Source organism: Myotis daubentonii, chromosome 17 (genome assembly GCF_963259705.1).
Source record: "Myotis daubentonii chromosome 17, mMyoDau2.1, whole genome shotgun sequence".
NCBI classification, from domain to species: Eukaryota; Metazoa; Chordata; class Mammalia; order Chiroptera; family Vespertilionidae; genus Myotis; species Myotis daubentonii.
Genome location: NC_081856.1, coordinates 51,241,825 through 51,257,843, shown reverse-complemented (window position 1 = coordinate 51,257,843; position 16,019 = coordinate 51,241,825). Strand labels below are relative to the sequence as shown.

At 59.2% G+C, this 16,019-nt stretch overlaps 2 protein-coding genes across 2 annotated transcripts in view; one reads left to right on the top strand and one right to left on the bottom strand.

Moving 5' to 3' along the window:
• CCN4 (cellular communication network factor 4) overlaps positions 1-16,019 on the bottom strand; it is a 967,918-nt gene that overhangs the window by 899,779 nt on the left and 52,120 nt on the right. The gene's annotated exons all lie outside the window — the stretch shown is intronic.
• The window catches only part of NDRG1 (N-myc downstream regulated 1), a 40,448-nt gene that overhangs the window by 5,146 nt on the left and 19,283 nt on the right, over positions 1-16,019 (top strand). Inside the window, exons 2-3 of the mRNA XM_059672355.1 lie at positions 8,095-8,175; positions 10,390-10,425. Of these exons, the coding sequence (XP_059528338.1) occupies positions 8,113-8,175; positions 10,390-10,425 (99 nt within the window). The 5' untranslated portion in view covers positions 8,095-8,112. The remainder of the gene's footprint in view (positions 1-8,094; positions 8,176-10,389; positions 10,426-16,019) is intronic.

Here is a 16,019-nt window from a genome sequence, read left to right as displayed (position 1 = left end):
AATCGATAAAAAGATATTTTAGAAAAAAATTGTTCCAGCTGCCAAAACTCCACCGAGCAGCTGCCTGCAGGTTTCGGGGTGGCGCTGCAGAGAAGGGGGTGGGCAGTGATGACCACCGCCCCTCTGCTTCCTGCTACCTGGGCCCAGACCCTCTCCCCGCCTCTCTGCGGGCCTGGGCTCCGGGGAGCACAGAGGAATGCCGTGCCAGCTCCAGCCTTGCACCCGGGGGACGCGTGCCGTCGGCGCGCTCCTGCTGTGCACGTTCCTGCTCCGTTCTTGCCACGCCAGAGCATTCCTTGAATGCTGCCGTGTTGCAGGCCCCGTGCAAAGCACAGGGCGCCCCGGGAATCCCTGGTCTGGCTGTCTTCTCCGGCATCACTGCGTGGACTTGGAGAGCTTATTGTCCACCTTCCTTCCCGAAGCTGGAGGGCGTTCTCGGAGGTCCTAATGGTTGACGAGGTGGATTACATAAGAAGAAACACGGAGAGCCCGGCTGGTGGGGCTCAGTGGTTGTGCGTCGCCCTAGGAACCAGGAGGTCCCGGTTCCATTCCCGGTCAGAGCACGGGCCCGGGTGGCGGGCTTGACCTGCAGTGGGGGGTTTGTGGGAGGCAGCCGATCCATGATTCTCTCTCATCATTGATGTTTCTATCTCTCTCTCCCTTCTTCTCTGAAATCAATAAAAAACATATTATTTACAAAAGAAAGAAAAACATCTAGAGCGGGAAGGCCCCGAGTTTCAAATGTGCAGAAAGCACCCCGAGCCCGTGAACGGCCCTGCAGCTTGTCGCCAAAACCTCTTTGGCAAAGAAAGGACCGAGAACATATCCACAGCAAGGTGGGGTGTCCAGGGCGTACCCCAAGGCTGCTTTCCATGAGGCCCGTGGGGCCCCGGCCTGTTCTCTGGAACCTTCCGGGAAGATGCCGAGACCCTTCCCCGCTCGTCCTAGAAGCGCCCAGTGAGCTGGAAAGAACTGTGGCTGGGAGCCGCGCGCTGCGGAGCGGACAGCAGCCGGGCCGGTGCTGCCAGTCACAGTCCATGCCAGTTGTCAGCGATCTCTCTCCCGCCCTCTTTCTCTGCCTCATTAAAGGACTCCAGGAGGCCATGCCCCCCCCCCACACACACACACCTGCACCCACATCCTAGGGGGCAGTTTCCATCTTTCCCCGTGGGGAGCAGTCAGGCTTTTAGGGAGTCACGTGGGCCTTTGCTCTGGGGCCTCAGGTCCGCCCCCCCCCCGCCGCCCCCCCCGCCCCCCCCCCGTGAGCTGGGATGATGACACCCACCCTCCCGGGCCTCCTTGCAGAATGAAGCTGTGGCCGCTCTTTCAAAGTGTGGAGTTGGCAGTTCCAGGAGCCCTCTGAGTCCTTCGAAGGGAGAAGAGGGAAATCTAAGTGGTGGACTTTGCCCGAAGCCTGGCCTGCTCATGGTGGCACCCTGGGGACTTTGGAGGGTGGGGGAGATGCTGGTGAGCCCCCCCCGCGCCCCCCCCCCAGCTCCCTTCCTTAGAGCATCCTACCTCGGCTAAGGTGGGCACACAGTGTGTGTGCACATTTACTGCGAGCGGAGGTCATGGTCATCTGAGCTGTGAGGGTTGTTTTCACCTGTGCCGGCATGATGCTCAGTGACTTGGGGCACACTTCCTACTGTCTCTGTGCCTCAGTTTCCCCATCCATGAAATGGTGCCTATTTGCTAGGGTTGCTCTAAGGGAGGGCAGAGTTCAGAGCCCAGCAAGCCCCACAGAAGTCGCCCCTGTTGCTGGGATCATGGGCGTCTGTGTGGGTTGCTCCTGGGCCAGTCCTGCTGGGGTGGCCGCGTCCCGGAGACCCCTATGCGTGTCACCAGACGCCACCTCTGCCCCCATCCTGGAAGTTCCAGGGGCCCAGGAGGGAGGCTCCCATCTCAGACAGCGAGGGGCCTGCGTCAGGAGCGGGACAGGGACTCCCAGGCAGATCCAGGCAGCGCTGAGCTGGGCCGCGCCCTAGCGAGACGCCTGTGTCTGGGCCTCTTTGCGCAGCCCTGTCCTGCCTCAGGACCCATCTGCCCATGTTTCTCATGGACCATGTGATGTGCATGGAGCACAGGCTGCCTATTTTACAGATGGGGGATGAATGCCATGGTCAAAGTCATGTGGCGAGAGGGTGGCGGCGTTCCCACGCCCGACTCCTAAGCCAGGGTTCCTGCTGCTCCACCGTGGCTTTTGAGAATGGCGGGCTGTGTCCCTCTCTTCACAATTCTTCACAGCTCTCAGGCGGCCTCAGCGTGCCCCAGGTGCCTCTGCCTGCTGCCCTCCGATCCTCGGGGTCACGGTCTTGCCTTCTCCCGGCAAATCCCAGGCTTGGCTTCCCCTAGAAGCCAGGAGGCCCAGCTCCTTGCTGACTGTCCCCTGGGCCTGTTGGACTGGAAAGGGATCTGCCCAGCCCCTGGGCCTTCCTTACTCAGCGACCAGCGTCACTAATGGAGAGGAGACCCCCGAGGTGGCACGTTGGGTCCAATCGTTGAAAACTCATGTGGTGTTTGCCAGGCGTCTTCTATGCCCCCCTCCCCCCATCCTTGCTGGATCGCTGTGAGGCTAACGGCGTATAAAACACAGGCTGTGTCCTCATAGATGTCCCTGGTCTCTGAGGCAACCAGGAAGGGAAACTGCACTGGTTAATTAAGCAGCTATTTAGCAGCTTCTATGTGCCAGAGTTTAAGCCCCACTGGTACTCACCGGGAGCAGGATTATTTATGCCCATTTTACAGGTGAGCAAGCCGAGGCTAAGAGGTTAGATAACTTGCGGGGAATCACAGATCTAATACATGATGACAGCCAGGTCTGACCCTCCAGTTCTCCCCTAGCTCCTGGCCACCTGCCGCTTATCTGATGTTGGTTTTCTCTGAATTCCTTCTGGGAGGGCAGAGCGAAAGGAAGACGTGGTGATAGGAACCCGTCGGGCAGCTGGCGGGTGACGTGGGCCCCAGTCTTGGCACCGAGTGGGTTTTAGTGGAAGGAGCCCGGGCCGACTAACTCCCTGTCTGGAGGGCCTTCCGCCTGCGCTTCCTGGAGGGACCGCACCAGCCACCCTCCTGCCCGGTGGAGCGGGAGGCCCGGGAGGGGACATCTGGGCTCCTACCCACGGCCCCCATGTGGCCTGGCCCTGCCACCCGGTCTGCTGAATGGTCTGCTGAACGATGACCTTGGCCCTTTCAGCCCGACATTCTGGGCTGGGACTTTCCAGGAGGCGGCAGAGGGGGGCGGGCACTGGCATCCAGCGCTCGGCCGCAAGCCCAGGGGAGAACCTGCTGAGCCAAGCAGGGCCTTGAGCGGCGGGGGGTGACCCCTGGTGTGGGCGGTTGGGGGGCATCAGCGGAGCAGCCCCAACCAGGTAACCCCCCACTGCCCCTCCCTCCCAGCGAAGGAGGTCCACGTGGGACCTGCTCCTTCCTGTGGGCCTCCTGGTCTTGGGCTTGGTGCATTTGAATCCACAGCGAAACTTTAGGAGGGAGAGCGAGAGAAGCAGTAAGAGTGTGACACAGCCTAGCGGCCTCTCGTCCCGGCCACCCACCTGTGCTGACCCATCTCAGGATGTGCCTCCAACCCCTGGGACTTCAGCCTCGTCCTCAGAAACCTGCAGCTGGCCGGTGCGTGTGTGAGAGAGTGTGAGTGTGTGTGTGAGAGAGAGAATGTGAGTGTGTGAGTGCGTGGGTGTGTGAGTGTGTGTGTGTGTGAGAATGAGTGTAGTGTGAGAGTGAGTGTGTGAGTGTGTGTGTGAGAATGTGAGTGTGTGTGAGAATGTGAGTGTGTGAGTGTGTGAGTGTGTGTGTGAGTGTGAGAGAGTGTGAGAGTGTGAGTGTGTGAGTGTGTGAGTGTGTGTGTGAGTGTGAGAGAGTGTGAGAGTGTGAGTGTGTGAGTGGGTGTGCAGGCACACGAGATAGAATAAGAGTCGGATCTACCAGATACTCTCTGCATTCATACAGGAACCGCCCTAGGCCAGTGGTTCCTAACCAGGGCGGTTTTGCCCCCAGAGGGCATTTGGCAAAGTGCACAGATGTTTTCGGTTCTCACCGGGGAGGGGAGGGTGGGTGTGGGCTATTGGCATCTGGGGGCGAGGCCAGGGGGCGGCTGACCTGCAGTGTAGCGCCAGCCTCCACCACCAAGGATGACCCACCCAGGCCCAGGGTGGGCAGGTCGGGGTGGGGAACTGCCCTGGAGATACGGCGGTCACGGAGGCCACCTCCGCCCCAGCCTGCAGGACAGCGCGGCCTCGTGGGCCAGGGCCGTCAGGACTGGCCTGATGGTGGGCGGTGCTGGGGGACCCTGGGGCGTACCTGCCCCATGAGCTGGGGGCTCCGCCGGCCAGGCCCGGGCCTGCTGGTTCGTGGCCATGCCCCCGCTTGTCACGTGGTGGGCCGTCCACAAGGCTGTTACGGGTGCTTCGCTCCGTGCTGGGCACATGAGGGCCTGGCCCAGGAAGCCACGTCCGGATGAGTCACGGTTTGGAACTGAGCTTCCTGAACCCCAGGGGTCTTTGAGGTCAGGTCTTGCCTCATGGGGTAGGGACAGGTGGGAGGGAGGGGGAACCCGGGGCTGCTGGGGGGGGGGGGGGTCAAGCTTTTTTCCCTGGCTTCATTCAAAGCATGTCTGCTCCCCCCCCCGCTTTATCCCCCTTTTTTTGGGGGGAAGGGTGTATGTAAATCTGTTTTTTTATATTGAACTTTCTTATAAGATTTGCTTTAGACAAACAGCCTCAGAAATACACGTTTGCAGAGTTCAAGGCAACAGAGATAGGGCAAGTGTTGGCCTTCAACCGGCCCAGGTTGGCAGGATGGGGCAGCCAGCTGTCTCCCTGCCCATTGCCCCGGAGTGGGCAGCCTCGGGCATCGGGCAGTGACCTAGATGGAGGGCCAGGCCCCGCCCTCCCTGCCGGGGCATTTGCACTCATTAAAGGCAGGCCGTCCCAGGCCTGCCGCGCCCCCACCCCCAGGGACAAAGAGTGCAGAGGCTGCTTCTGCTGTGCTCCGTCTCCCTGCAGACTCGGGGTCCTGGGGCGCTTCCTGGTGTAACCAGGGTGTCAGCTCAGCTGTAGGGGCCAGAGGACTCGGCTCCGGAACTGTGCTGTGCCCCGTCGGATGATTAGCTGATCATCAGCATCGTGGTCTCCACCCACTGGATGCCAGTAGCATCTCCCAGTCATGACACAAGTGTCTCCAGCCCGGCCAGCATGGCTCAGTGGTGAGCGGTGACCTATGAACCAGGAGGTCACGGTTCGATTCCCGGTCAGGGTACGTGCCCGGGTTGCGGGCTCGATCCCCAGTGTGGAGTGTGCAGGAGGCAGCCAATGAGTGATTCTCTCTCATCATTGATGTTCTATCTCTCTCTCCCTCTCTGAAATCAATAAAAATATATTTTTTTATAAATATCTCCAGCACAAGGCTGCGCTCCATGAGCCCCCTCTGGCTCCATACTCAGCAATTCTCAAATATTTAAGGGAGACTGGCCAGTTTTCAACCTCTGAGTTTAGCCCTAGCTGGTTTGGCTCAGTGGATAGAGCGTCAGCCTGCAGACTGAAGGGTCCTGGGTTTGATTCCTGTCACGGCACATGCCTGGGTTGCGGCTCTATCCCCAGTAGGCGGCATGCAGGAGGCAGCTGAACAAGGATTCTCTTTCATTATTGATGTTTCTCTCTCTCCCTCTCCCTTCCTCTCTGAAATCAACCAAAATATATATTTTAAAAAATAGTGAATTTAAACACAGGCCTTGCTAGTAAGCTGCATAAACCCTGTTCATCTATTCAGCAAGCGAGTGGTGGCCCCACTTTGCCCCTGGTGGAATGGCAGGAGCCACAGGTGGGCCAGGTAGCGATACAATGAGGCTGCCCTCCTCAGAGCCCACGGGGGTGGGGGTGGGGGCTGAAGATGGCCTGGCGGGGGTGGGGGTGGGGGCTGAAGATGGCCTGGGGGTTGGAGGGGGCTGTAGAAGGGCTGCCTGAGCCCGGCCAGGGGACAGTGGCAGACCCCCCTCTCACCCTGGTCCTGTCACCCTCTGCAGGGGGTGGCACTGCCTGGGCTTCTGGAAGGCTCTCTAGGCTGTGTAGGCGGCGTGGCCGTGGGGCCAGAGTCCCGGGACCACGAACACGCTGAGTTAGCGAGGCTGTCCGACCTCGGCTTTCATGCCTCCGGCCTCCGGGCTGGCCGCTGCCCAGGAATGCTGGCAGATATGAAACCGACTTTGTTTTCAGAATGTTCTGGAACCTGGACTCCAAAGGCTGCATTCTTGTGGGGCTGCTTATCGACTGGGGAATTATACGGGGCCCAGACCGGAGCGTCGCAGGGGATCTGCCCCCAGAATGCCATGTGTCGGCACCGGGGCGGGAGGGGGCGGCCCGGGCTGTGCTGCCGGCTGCTCTCTGAGAGGCCTCGCCGGGAGGGTCCTGGGGGTTCCGGGGGCCGGCCTCGGACCAGCCCACCTGGTGGGATTTCAGAGGCTGCGCTCTCTCCGGCGTGGCGTCCGTGGGGCCCCGGGGAACTGGGGGCCTGGGTTTCTGCTCTGGAGCATGGCAATGGAGGGCCTCGCCGGCCTGGTCTTCAGCAGGTTGCCTGGTCGGTCCAGGGTGCAGGAGGCCGGGTCTGTGAGCGGGGACACCTGGACGCCTGCGGCTTCCTCCCTGTCCCTGCCGCCGGCTGTGGCGCTCACCCTCACTCTGGGACTGTGTGCCTCGCCCAGTGTTGGGGGGGGCGTCACTTGCCTTTATCTGAGAATAAATGTTTCTATCTCCAGCTCCCAGACCAAGCTCCCGGGCGTGTGCTCAGTACACGCCCCGCCCAAGCCTGGCTCCTGGGGAGTGGGTGACGGCAGATCCACCCTCTGGGACCCTGTTCCTCGCCCCCGTCCTCTGCTCCTGCCGCGCCACAGCCAGCGGGGCCTCCTCTGGCCCCCGGCCCCAGCTGCTTGGGCTCCTTTTGTTTGGAAATCCCACCTCCAGCCTGGCAGGCCCCGGGTTTGAGGCTGCCCCTGCTGGGGACACTCGGAGGGTGAAGGAGGAGGAAGTGTGTGCCATGCCTGCACATGGCGGGCCTCCTGTGACCTCCTGTCCCCTTTTGGCTGTCAACCTGGGGATGCAGTTCTCTTTCTCAAATGCAGCGAGAAATGTCCTGGGTGGTGGGGGGTCTGGACTGGATATGAGGACTGGTTTTGAGAATCGATCTGTTTCATTAGCAACGTGGTTGCTTCCATGAGCCTCAGTTCCTGCCTCAGGGGCAAGGCTGGGATGGTGATGTGGGTATGTGGGCCCTTGTGGCCTCTAGGAGGGGCTTCGTGACTTGTAGGAGGGGCCTGGTGACATGTAGGAGGGGTCTGATGACCTGTAGGAGGGGCCTGGTGACCTGTAGGAGGGGCTTTGTGACCTGTAGGAGGGACCCTGTGACCTGTAGGAGGGGCCTTATGGCCTGTAGGAGGGGCCTCATGGCCTGTAGGAGGGGCCTTATGGCCTGTAGGAGGGGCCTCATGGCCTGTAGGAGGGGTCTGATGGCCTGTAGGAGGGGCCTCATGGCCTGTAGGAGGGGCCTCATGGCCTGTAGGAGGGGCCACATGGCCTGTAGGAGGGGCCTCATTCCCTGTAGGAGGGGCCTGGTGACCTGTAGGAGGGGCCTGGTGACCTGTAGGAGGAGTCTGATGGCCTGTAGGAGGGGCCTCATGGCCTGTAGGAGGGGTCTGATGGCCTGTAGGAGGGGCCTCATGGCCTGTAGGAGGGGCCTCATGGCCTGTAGGAGGGGTCTGATGGCCTGTAGGAGGGGCCTCATGGCCTGTAGGAGGGGCCTGATGGCCTGTAGGAGGGGCCTCATGGCCTGTAGGAGGAGTGGTATGGCCTGTAGGAGGGGCCTGATGACCTGTAGGAGGGGCCTCATGGCCTGTAGGAGGGGCCTCATGGCCTGTAGGAGGGGCCTCATGGCCTGAAGGAGGGGTCTGATGGCCTGAAGGAGGGGCCTGGTGACAGGTGCAGAAGGTAGAAGCCGCGGGGCAGAGTGAGGGCTCGTTTTCGAGCCTTGGATCTGCTTCCTTCAGGAACCATCTCAGCAGGAAGTGCTAACCTCCTGGCCTTTGTCCCCTCCCAGGCAGCTGACAGCAGGGACATGTCTCGGGAGCTGCAGGACGTGGACCTGGCCGAGGTGAAGCCTTTGGTGGAGAAAGGGGAGGTGAGTGGAGATGCTCCTGTTCCCCCCATCACATGCACAGTCATACAAGGGCACACGTGTGTGCACAACATGAACACATACACACACGTGTCCACCACTTCCTTGTTTCCACGGGTCTCCTTGTCCAGGTGTGCAGAGGCACAAAGGTACCTGTTCCAGGCCCAGTGTGGCCACTACATGCTCTGGCACTGCAGGCCGGGCCCCTGCCCACAATCTGGGCTTCTCTGCCCACACCTCTCTGATCCCATATGCAAAGAAGGGCATTGAACTAGAGCTCCTGTAGGCGCCACCCACCTCTGACATCTGTGGTTCTGGAACATGCGACCGGAAGCCCACTGCCCACAGGCTCTGTCTACCCCCTCGTTTCGAGGTGAAGGTCACACATGTCCCCTGGGCCCGCCTGCCTGGCTTCAGATCCTGGCCGTGACACTCGGCAGCTCTGTCCACCGCTGGCAAACGCGTCAACCTTCATGCTCCAGTTCCCCAGGTTTACACCAGTGACACTGGGACTCATGTCCTGGGGCCACAGTGAGGATGGAGTGGGCTGCCGCCGCCTGGCGCGGAGGAGATAAGCTGTGCGCCTGAGCTCCTGCTGCTACAGCTCTTATCGTCTTGTCGGCCAAACCTTTCATGTCAGCCAGGCCTCCCTGGGAAAGAGCCGGCCCTGCCCTGCGGCTGAGCAGGCAGGTCCCTCCTGGCCTGGCCTTCCCTACGTTGGCTTTCCATTATGGAAATGCGACGAGCCTTCACATTTGCTGTAGAAGTGACGTCGTCGTATTTTAAACTATGTTCCCTTCCCAGCTCTCACTGAGAGGCAACACTGCCTGTGAGGATGCCTCTTTTCAAAAATGTAAAGTTCAGGCTCAAAAGTGAAGTTACCCTAAGGCAGGGGTGGGAACCATTTTTTTTTTTTTTGCCAAAGGCCATTTGGATATTTATCACATCATTCGCAGGCCATCCAAAATTATCAACTTAAAAACTAGCCTGCTGTATTTGGTCAAGCATTCCGTGAGCTCACCCCTAATGCCTCGGCAGGGCCAGACCCCATGATTTCGAGGGCCTTACACGGCCTGCGGGCCAGACGTTCCCCACCCCTGTTCTAAGGTCAACCAAGTGCTTCCCAAGTAGGAATCAGCATGAAGACCGGGTCCTGCGAGCCTGGGCCACCGCGTCCCTCGGGTTCTCTCGGGGTAACAGCAGGATGAGAACTGGGTTCTGGGATTGTTCCCGTTTGACAGAAGAGGAAGTTGAGTCTCGTGGAGCTTGATATGTCCTCGGTCATGTAGTTACACTGTGTGGGGGCCTGGAGCCCAGCCAGACCAGCTGCCCGTGGTGAACCGACTGCTCATCGGGCTCCTTGGTGACGCTGGGTGTGGCCGCTCTGGTTTAGCTCGGTCGCGTCACAGACTTTCCCTTCTGAGTTTTACAGACACAGACACTCATCTCTGACGGGAGGGGAGCTGCCCACGTGGGTGGCAGCTGCGTTTAGAAGCTGCCAAACCCTTATTATGATTGTACATTCAGGATCTGCAAGCGTGTTCTGTGAAGGGCCACATGGGAACTACCGTAGACTCTGCTGGCCATACCGTCGTGGCACCACTCAGCTCCACGATGACAGCATGAAGGCAGCCATAGCAACATGGAAGTGAACGGGCTTGCTGTGTTCCAATAAAACTTTATTTACAAAAGCAGGCGGCGGGCCTTCGTCTGCTAGCCCATGCTGTTCACCCTGCGTGCTCCACATCCGGATAGCCCTGGGGCGAGATGGGCTTTGGGCTGGAAACAGAATTGTAGGACTGAGGGAAATGCGTAGAGGTCTCTGTTCTCCGTGTCCACTCACAAGAGACTGAATTTTAATACAGAAGATGGGCAGCCAGGGAAGAAATGTGAGGAGAGTGGCATGGTCGGGCCTGAGATTTAAAAGTGTAGCACATGGGTGGAGGTCAGGAGGCCACATCATAGGTAATTACAGTCTTGTCTCTCACAAGCTTGTGGTCAGCTGAGACCTTCAGATCTTTTTCGCACGGAGGCAGTAGTTAAAAAGGAACCCAGCTAATGTGTCTCCTTTCCTGCCGGACTGTTCTTTGAGATGAAAAGTCTCCCTTTGTGAGGAATTAGGGAGGCTCCGCAGAGGAGGGAGGGTAGACACAGGCTCAGGGTTTGGAGAAGCAAGGAACCTTGATGAAACTGACCATCTCCCTCTTCTCTCCACAGACCATCACCGGCCTCCTGCAGGAGTTTGATGTTCAGGCAAGTAGAGGCTGTGGACGCCCTCCCCTTCCCACGGTGTTCCCTCTCCCTCCTCCTCCCACTGGTGCGAAGTAGATCATGGTTCAGACACTGGGGGTGAGGGGAGAGGGGGAGCTAGTTTCTCACACTTGGCTCCTCCCTGCAGAGCAGCTGGTTGGAGTTCTGGCCAGGGAAGCCTGTGGCAACAACTCCCCACGGCCCCCCGGACACTGTCGATCTGGGCAGAGCTGTGGGGGGTGGGGGAGATGGGGAGCAGTGGGTGGGTTTGGGACCCTGTGATGGGAGGGAGCAGAAGCAGGCTCGATGTTCTCAGCTCTGCCTGGGAAAGTGAACCTGGCTTCTTCGTGGCTCACTGGCTCCATTGCTGCTCAGGGCTGGCCTCAGGCGGTGGGAACGGCTGCCTCTTGAGTGTTATCCAAGAACAAACGTTCAGGACAGTGGGCTGGCTCTCTTGGCTGAGGGGCAGGTCAGAACCTCAGGACCTGTCATTCCTGGACTCATTGGTGATCCCAGAGTTTGGGGGCCCCAGGCTGTGCTGGGCCCTGGGGATGGGACAGGAAGCCTGGGCACAGCGGGGCCCTGTGGGCTTCCCGGAGAAGAGGGAGGACAGGAGCAGATGCAGGTGGATGCACATCACTCAGTCTCCCGCCTCCAGCCCCTCTGAGCGCTGCGTCTCCACCATCTATTCTGCTCCCTTTCCCCCAGACAACTCCCCTCTTCCTCCTGGATCCCATATTTCAGTGACTGGCCCACCACCCATGTCCAGAGGCTGGGCGTCTGGGCATTGCCCTTGGGCGAAGGGGAACGAGTGGCAGAGGGTTTGGGAACGTTGGCTGCTGTGAATAATGGGTGTACAAGTGTCTACCTGAGTTTGACGTTCAGGCAAGTAGAGGTTTGCCCTTTCTTGGCTCTTTGATGCAGAGCAAGTTGCTTCACCTCCCCTTGGCCTCAGTTTCCTCATCTGTGAAATGGGGCAAGTCACTCCAAACTTGTTTAAGTGGCGGTGGAGACAGGACAATGACGGCGGGGACCCAGATATGATGTTTCCCACATCAGTGTTGGGCCAGTAACACCCCCTGTCCACTAACTCTTGTGACGGTCTTTTTCCTTTGCATGTGTGTGTGTGCAGTTAAGTACATATAAAGTGTACCACCTGAACCATTGTTCAGTGTACATTCATTCAGTGGGTGGCATTCAATATGCTCACATTTGGGGGCAGCCGTCACCACCACCCATCTCCCGACTCTTCATCTTGTGAAACCTGAAGCTAAGTCCCCATTAGACACTAAGTCCAAGTGTCTTTCCCTGCAGTCCCTGGCAACCGCCATGCTGCTGTCTGTCGCTATGATGTTAAGACTTTAAGTGTCTCACGGAAGTGGAATCCCACACCATTTATCACTTTGTGGTTGGCTCCTTTCACTTAACGCAGTGCCTTCAGGGCCCATCCTACTGCAGCACGTGTCAGAGCTTCCTTTCCTCGGAGGCTGGGTGATACTTCACTGTGTGGATGGGCCACAAGGGGTCATCCACTCATCTGTCAGTGGGCACTCGGGCGGCTTCCACCTTCTGGCTGCTATGACTAATGGCTGGACAAGTACCTCGTTGAGTCCCTGCTTCTGATTCTCTTGGGTACATGCCGGGAAGTGGAATTGTTGGGTCATTGATTTGGAAACTGGAACACGTTTTTCTGTTCCCTGGGAAGATCATTCCTCACTTTTGTATTGTTCTTGACAGTTTGCAAAGCCCAGCTCTGAGTTCCTGTCCTCGGGCACAGGTAGCTGGTAAGCAGAGACCAGCCTTCAGGTTGGCCTCCCGGGGCAGGGAAGAGTCAGGATGAGGTCCGCCCACATTGGGTACCAGCCTGGGCTGAACCCTCTCAGTTAATCCCAGCACTGTCCTGTGAAGTTGGGGACATTTTTGTCCCTTTAATAAATGTCTGCTTTAACCTACTTTCTAGACTGAGAGCTCAGCGTTAGTGAGCATGGAATGCACCCCAAGCTTCATTCTGAGTGTGTCACACCTTTTGCTTGAAATGAATCTTATACCCATTTTACAGGTGAGAACCTGAGGCACAGAGAGGTCAAGTCACTGGCCTGAGGTCTCAGGTTTGGGAAGGGGTAGGGCTGGGGTGTGAACAAGCCGTGTGCTTGGCTGAAATCACTCCTCTGACTCCCTAGAAGGGGCAGGCAGACACACACATGAAAAATTAAGTGAACAAGACAATTCCAGCTCCCGCAGGGCACGGGAGGTGACAGAGCGGCTGACGTGGTGCGGGTAGCCTTAGGTTGAGGGTCGGGAAAGGCTTCTGGAGGAGGTGACATTGAACCGAGACCTGAATGACAGATGGAGCCAGGCCTGTGACCCGAGAAGATTAGGGATGGTCGGTCCACGCAGAGGCTACAGCATGGAAAGGCCCTGGGCTGGGTTTGGAGCCAGCCTGGGGGGCGCGGGGCGGGGAGTGAGCTCTCCCTGCAGCTGTTCATGGGCGCAGCCTTCCCCACGAGTCACAGCTTTGAGCTGAACGTGGCTGCTGAGGGACGCCTTGTCAACGGCAGTCCCATCTTTGTATAAAGCAGTGTTGCTTCGGGTTTGGCTCCCAGATCGGGCTGACTCATGATATTTGTGGAAGTTCCCCCGGATTTCCAGGAGTTTCCAACATCTCGCCTGTGGGTCGCATTGGGTTTCCCTCGGAAGATGCTGCACCATGTGAGACTGGTGTGCTCTGTGCGCTACCGGGGACTGCTCACAGCGCTGGGGGCAGAGAAGGGCAGAGCCCTGGTCAAGGGAGGAAGCGAGGGCCACCAGCCCAGGGACAAAATGACAGTCGCCTGCCCGCGTCCTCTGATGCGTCAGGCCAGGCTTTCCCCTGCTCTCTTGCTGAGTCATGCGGGACTTATACCATCACCCCTCCTTTACTGATGGGGAAACTGAGGCTCACGCATGGCCTCAGTGAAGGGTCCGCGGCACCCTGCTCTGTCTGACCCACCCCGTTCTCTCACCCGCGATGCGTCACTGCAGTGCGACACGGGAGGGCCCAGCTGGGCCTGAGGGCCAGACCTCAGCTCACCGCTGCTCTTCCTATCAAAGCCCTCTGCCCAGGCAGCCCCCCTGCACGGAACTCGATGGACTGGGGTCCAGATGCCTTTATGGGGACCTGCTTACATCTCTTCCTTCAGTAGCTTCTCACGGCCCATGGAGACGGCCCCGTCTGGCCCGTGTCTTGGGAGTCGAGTTTAAGGAGTCAGAGCCGCCTCACTGGGTGTGTCTGAAAGCAGCCGATGTTACTTCTTGAAAAATATTTGGTGCGGACACAGGCGGACTCGTTCTTCCTTCCCCAGAGTAGCCGAGGATGGATGGACACATGACTCAGAATAGACAGCATATGGTAGCCCACAGCCCAGTGGCAGCGGGGCGCTGCGGGCAAGTCCGCGCCCAGTGGCTAGGTGGCCCGTCTCAGGAGATGGCACTGCCACCGGAGCAGATGGCCTCTGCCTTATCGCTCCCGGCTGACATCACCGTGGGGTGGGCTGTTTGTTTTGGCCTGGGTGACGGTTTAAGGCGAATCGATTGGTGCCCTGGCCTGTGAGTTCTGCCGGTTGCTCCCAGGACCCTGGCTTGGCCCCTGGGAGCGGGTCCGGAGCCCTGGGAGCGCAGGCCTGGGTGGGCTGCTGGCCAGGGGTGCCGTGGCTGCAGGAAGGACGCCTGTGATCTGGTTTTGCCGAGACTGTCTGGCGTCAGGTTCTGGGCAGTTGTGTTTGCCAATTTGATGAGGGGAGTCGGTGGGAGTATTTAGGTTATTTTCTTCGGCTGGAATTCTAGAATCCAAGCGTCCCCGAGCTGGCAGGTGCTGTGTGACTCAGCCCTCCCCCTCTGCTCCAGGTGGGGGGGGGGGGAGCTTTGTGGAAGGCCCCCAAGGGAGGGAGGGAGCGAGGGAATATTTGCATCCCACTCATCCCTCAGGCCTTGCCTGCCAAGCGGGAGGTGCCAGACCCGTTTGGAGAAACTTGCCAAAAGGATCTGTCGAGCTAGTCCTCCATTGCGGCTCCTCTGACTCCTAAATCTGCAATAAACACGGGAGCCGTCTAGCTGGTGTCTGTGCCCCAGAAACCGGGCTGACCTCTCTTCCTGCATGTCTCCTGTAATCCGTACCGCCCTTCACGGGAGGAATTACTGCTGTCTTCATGTTATAGCTGAAGAGCGAGGTCCAGAGAGGGCTTAAGAGATTTGCTCACTGTCACTCAACGAGGAGACAGATGATGCAATCGGACCCGGCCTCCGCGTCCGGAGCCAAAGTCCATGTAACCCATGGGGGGCGGGGCGGCAGCATGGAGAGCAGCATCCTTCACTCTCCCGGTGCTGTGGCTGCTTCTATTTCCTTCCACCTGGATCTCTCCGTGCTCTGATGGTCTGATTTGATTTGGTTTCCATGGAATCTGTTTGCATCTCACCAGGGCCCTGCTGGCAGGGAGCGGAGTTCCTGCGGTGGAGGGAGCGCGCGGAGGGGCTGGGGCCGGAGGGCGGTGGGCAGTGTCCGCGGAGGTCTGGCGCCTCTCTGGACGGCCCTGTCTGGCGGAACTGGGCCAGGCGGACACCTGATCCCTGTTGGGGGCCGGGTCGGGTGGGGAGGCTGATGTCCTTCCCTTCACTGGGAAGCAGATCCGCTCCCGGGGAAAAGGGCAACGGTGACCTTTTCCTAATTCCTCGCTTTCCACAGTCGCTGCTTGTTTTCCCGCCCCCCTGGCTGAAGTGGGGGCAGGAGTCAGAGGCCTGGGCATCCTCCACCACCCTTTCCCGCCCCCCCCCCTCCGCGCCCTGCCCCCCAGCCCCACTTCCTAGGAAGTCGCTGGGACTTAGAACGAACCCCGTGGCAGATGGGGGTGGCGCTCATCTGGGTCAAGGCGAAACCAGCTGCGCTTCCTCTGCCCTGCTCCGTGATGTCCTGTGTCCGGCACACCTGTGGCATGTTCCGCAATGTGGGCCAGAAGCAGGTTTGGGGAGCAGCGGAGGCTAGGCCTCTATCCTGTGTGCCTGTGTACCCCAGGGCGTGCCCAGGGCTAGCAGCTTCACGGGGACGCTGGGGAGACACAGAGCCATGCACAGCCCCATCCGGGGGGACCTGCCTCAGTGCGTCCCTCTCTAGGGAGTCACAGTGCACGGGACTCATTAAAGGTCCCCTGTCTTCCCGGGCACCCGGCACAGTGTGCAAAGCAGATGTCAAAGGCCCAGGCTCTGCCCCGCCAGTGTGGCTCAGCGATTGAGTGTTGACCTATGAACCAGGAGGTCACGGTTCAATTCTCGGTCAGGGCACACGCTCGGGTTGAGGGCTCCACCCCCTGGGTGTGGTGCGTAGGAGGCAGCCGATCAATGACTCTCTCACCAATGATGTTTCTATCTCTCTCTCTCCCTCTCCCTTCCTCTCTGAAATCAATAAAAATACATGTTTTTTAAAGGCACAGGCTCTGGACTTGGGCGGTCTCGGGTTCAGACCCTGCTGCACCGTCCAGCTGTGTGACCTGGGGAAAGTTGCTTACCCTCTCTGGACCTCCGTCTCCTGGGGACAGTCAATACCGAATAGATCCCAAGCACCTGCTGTG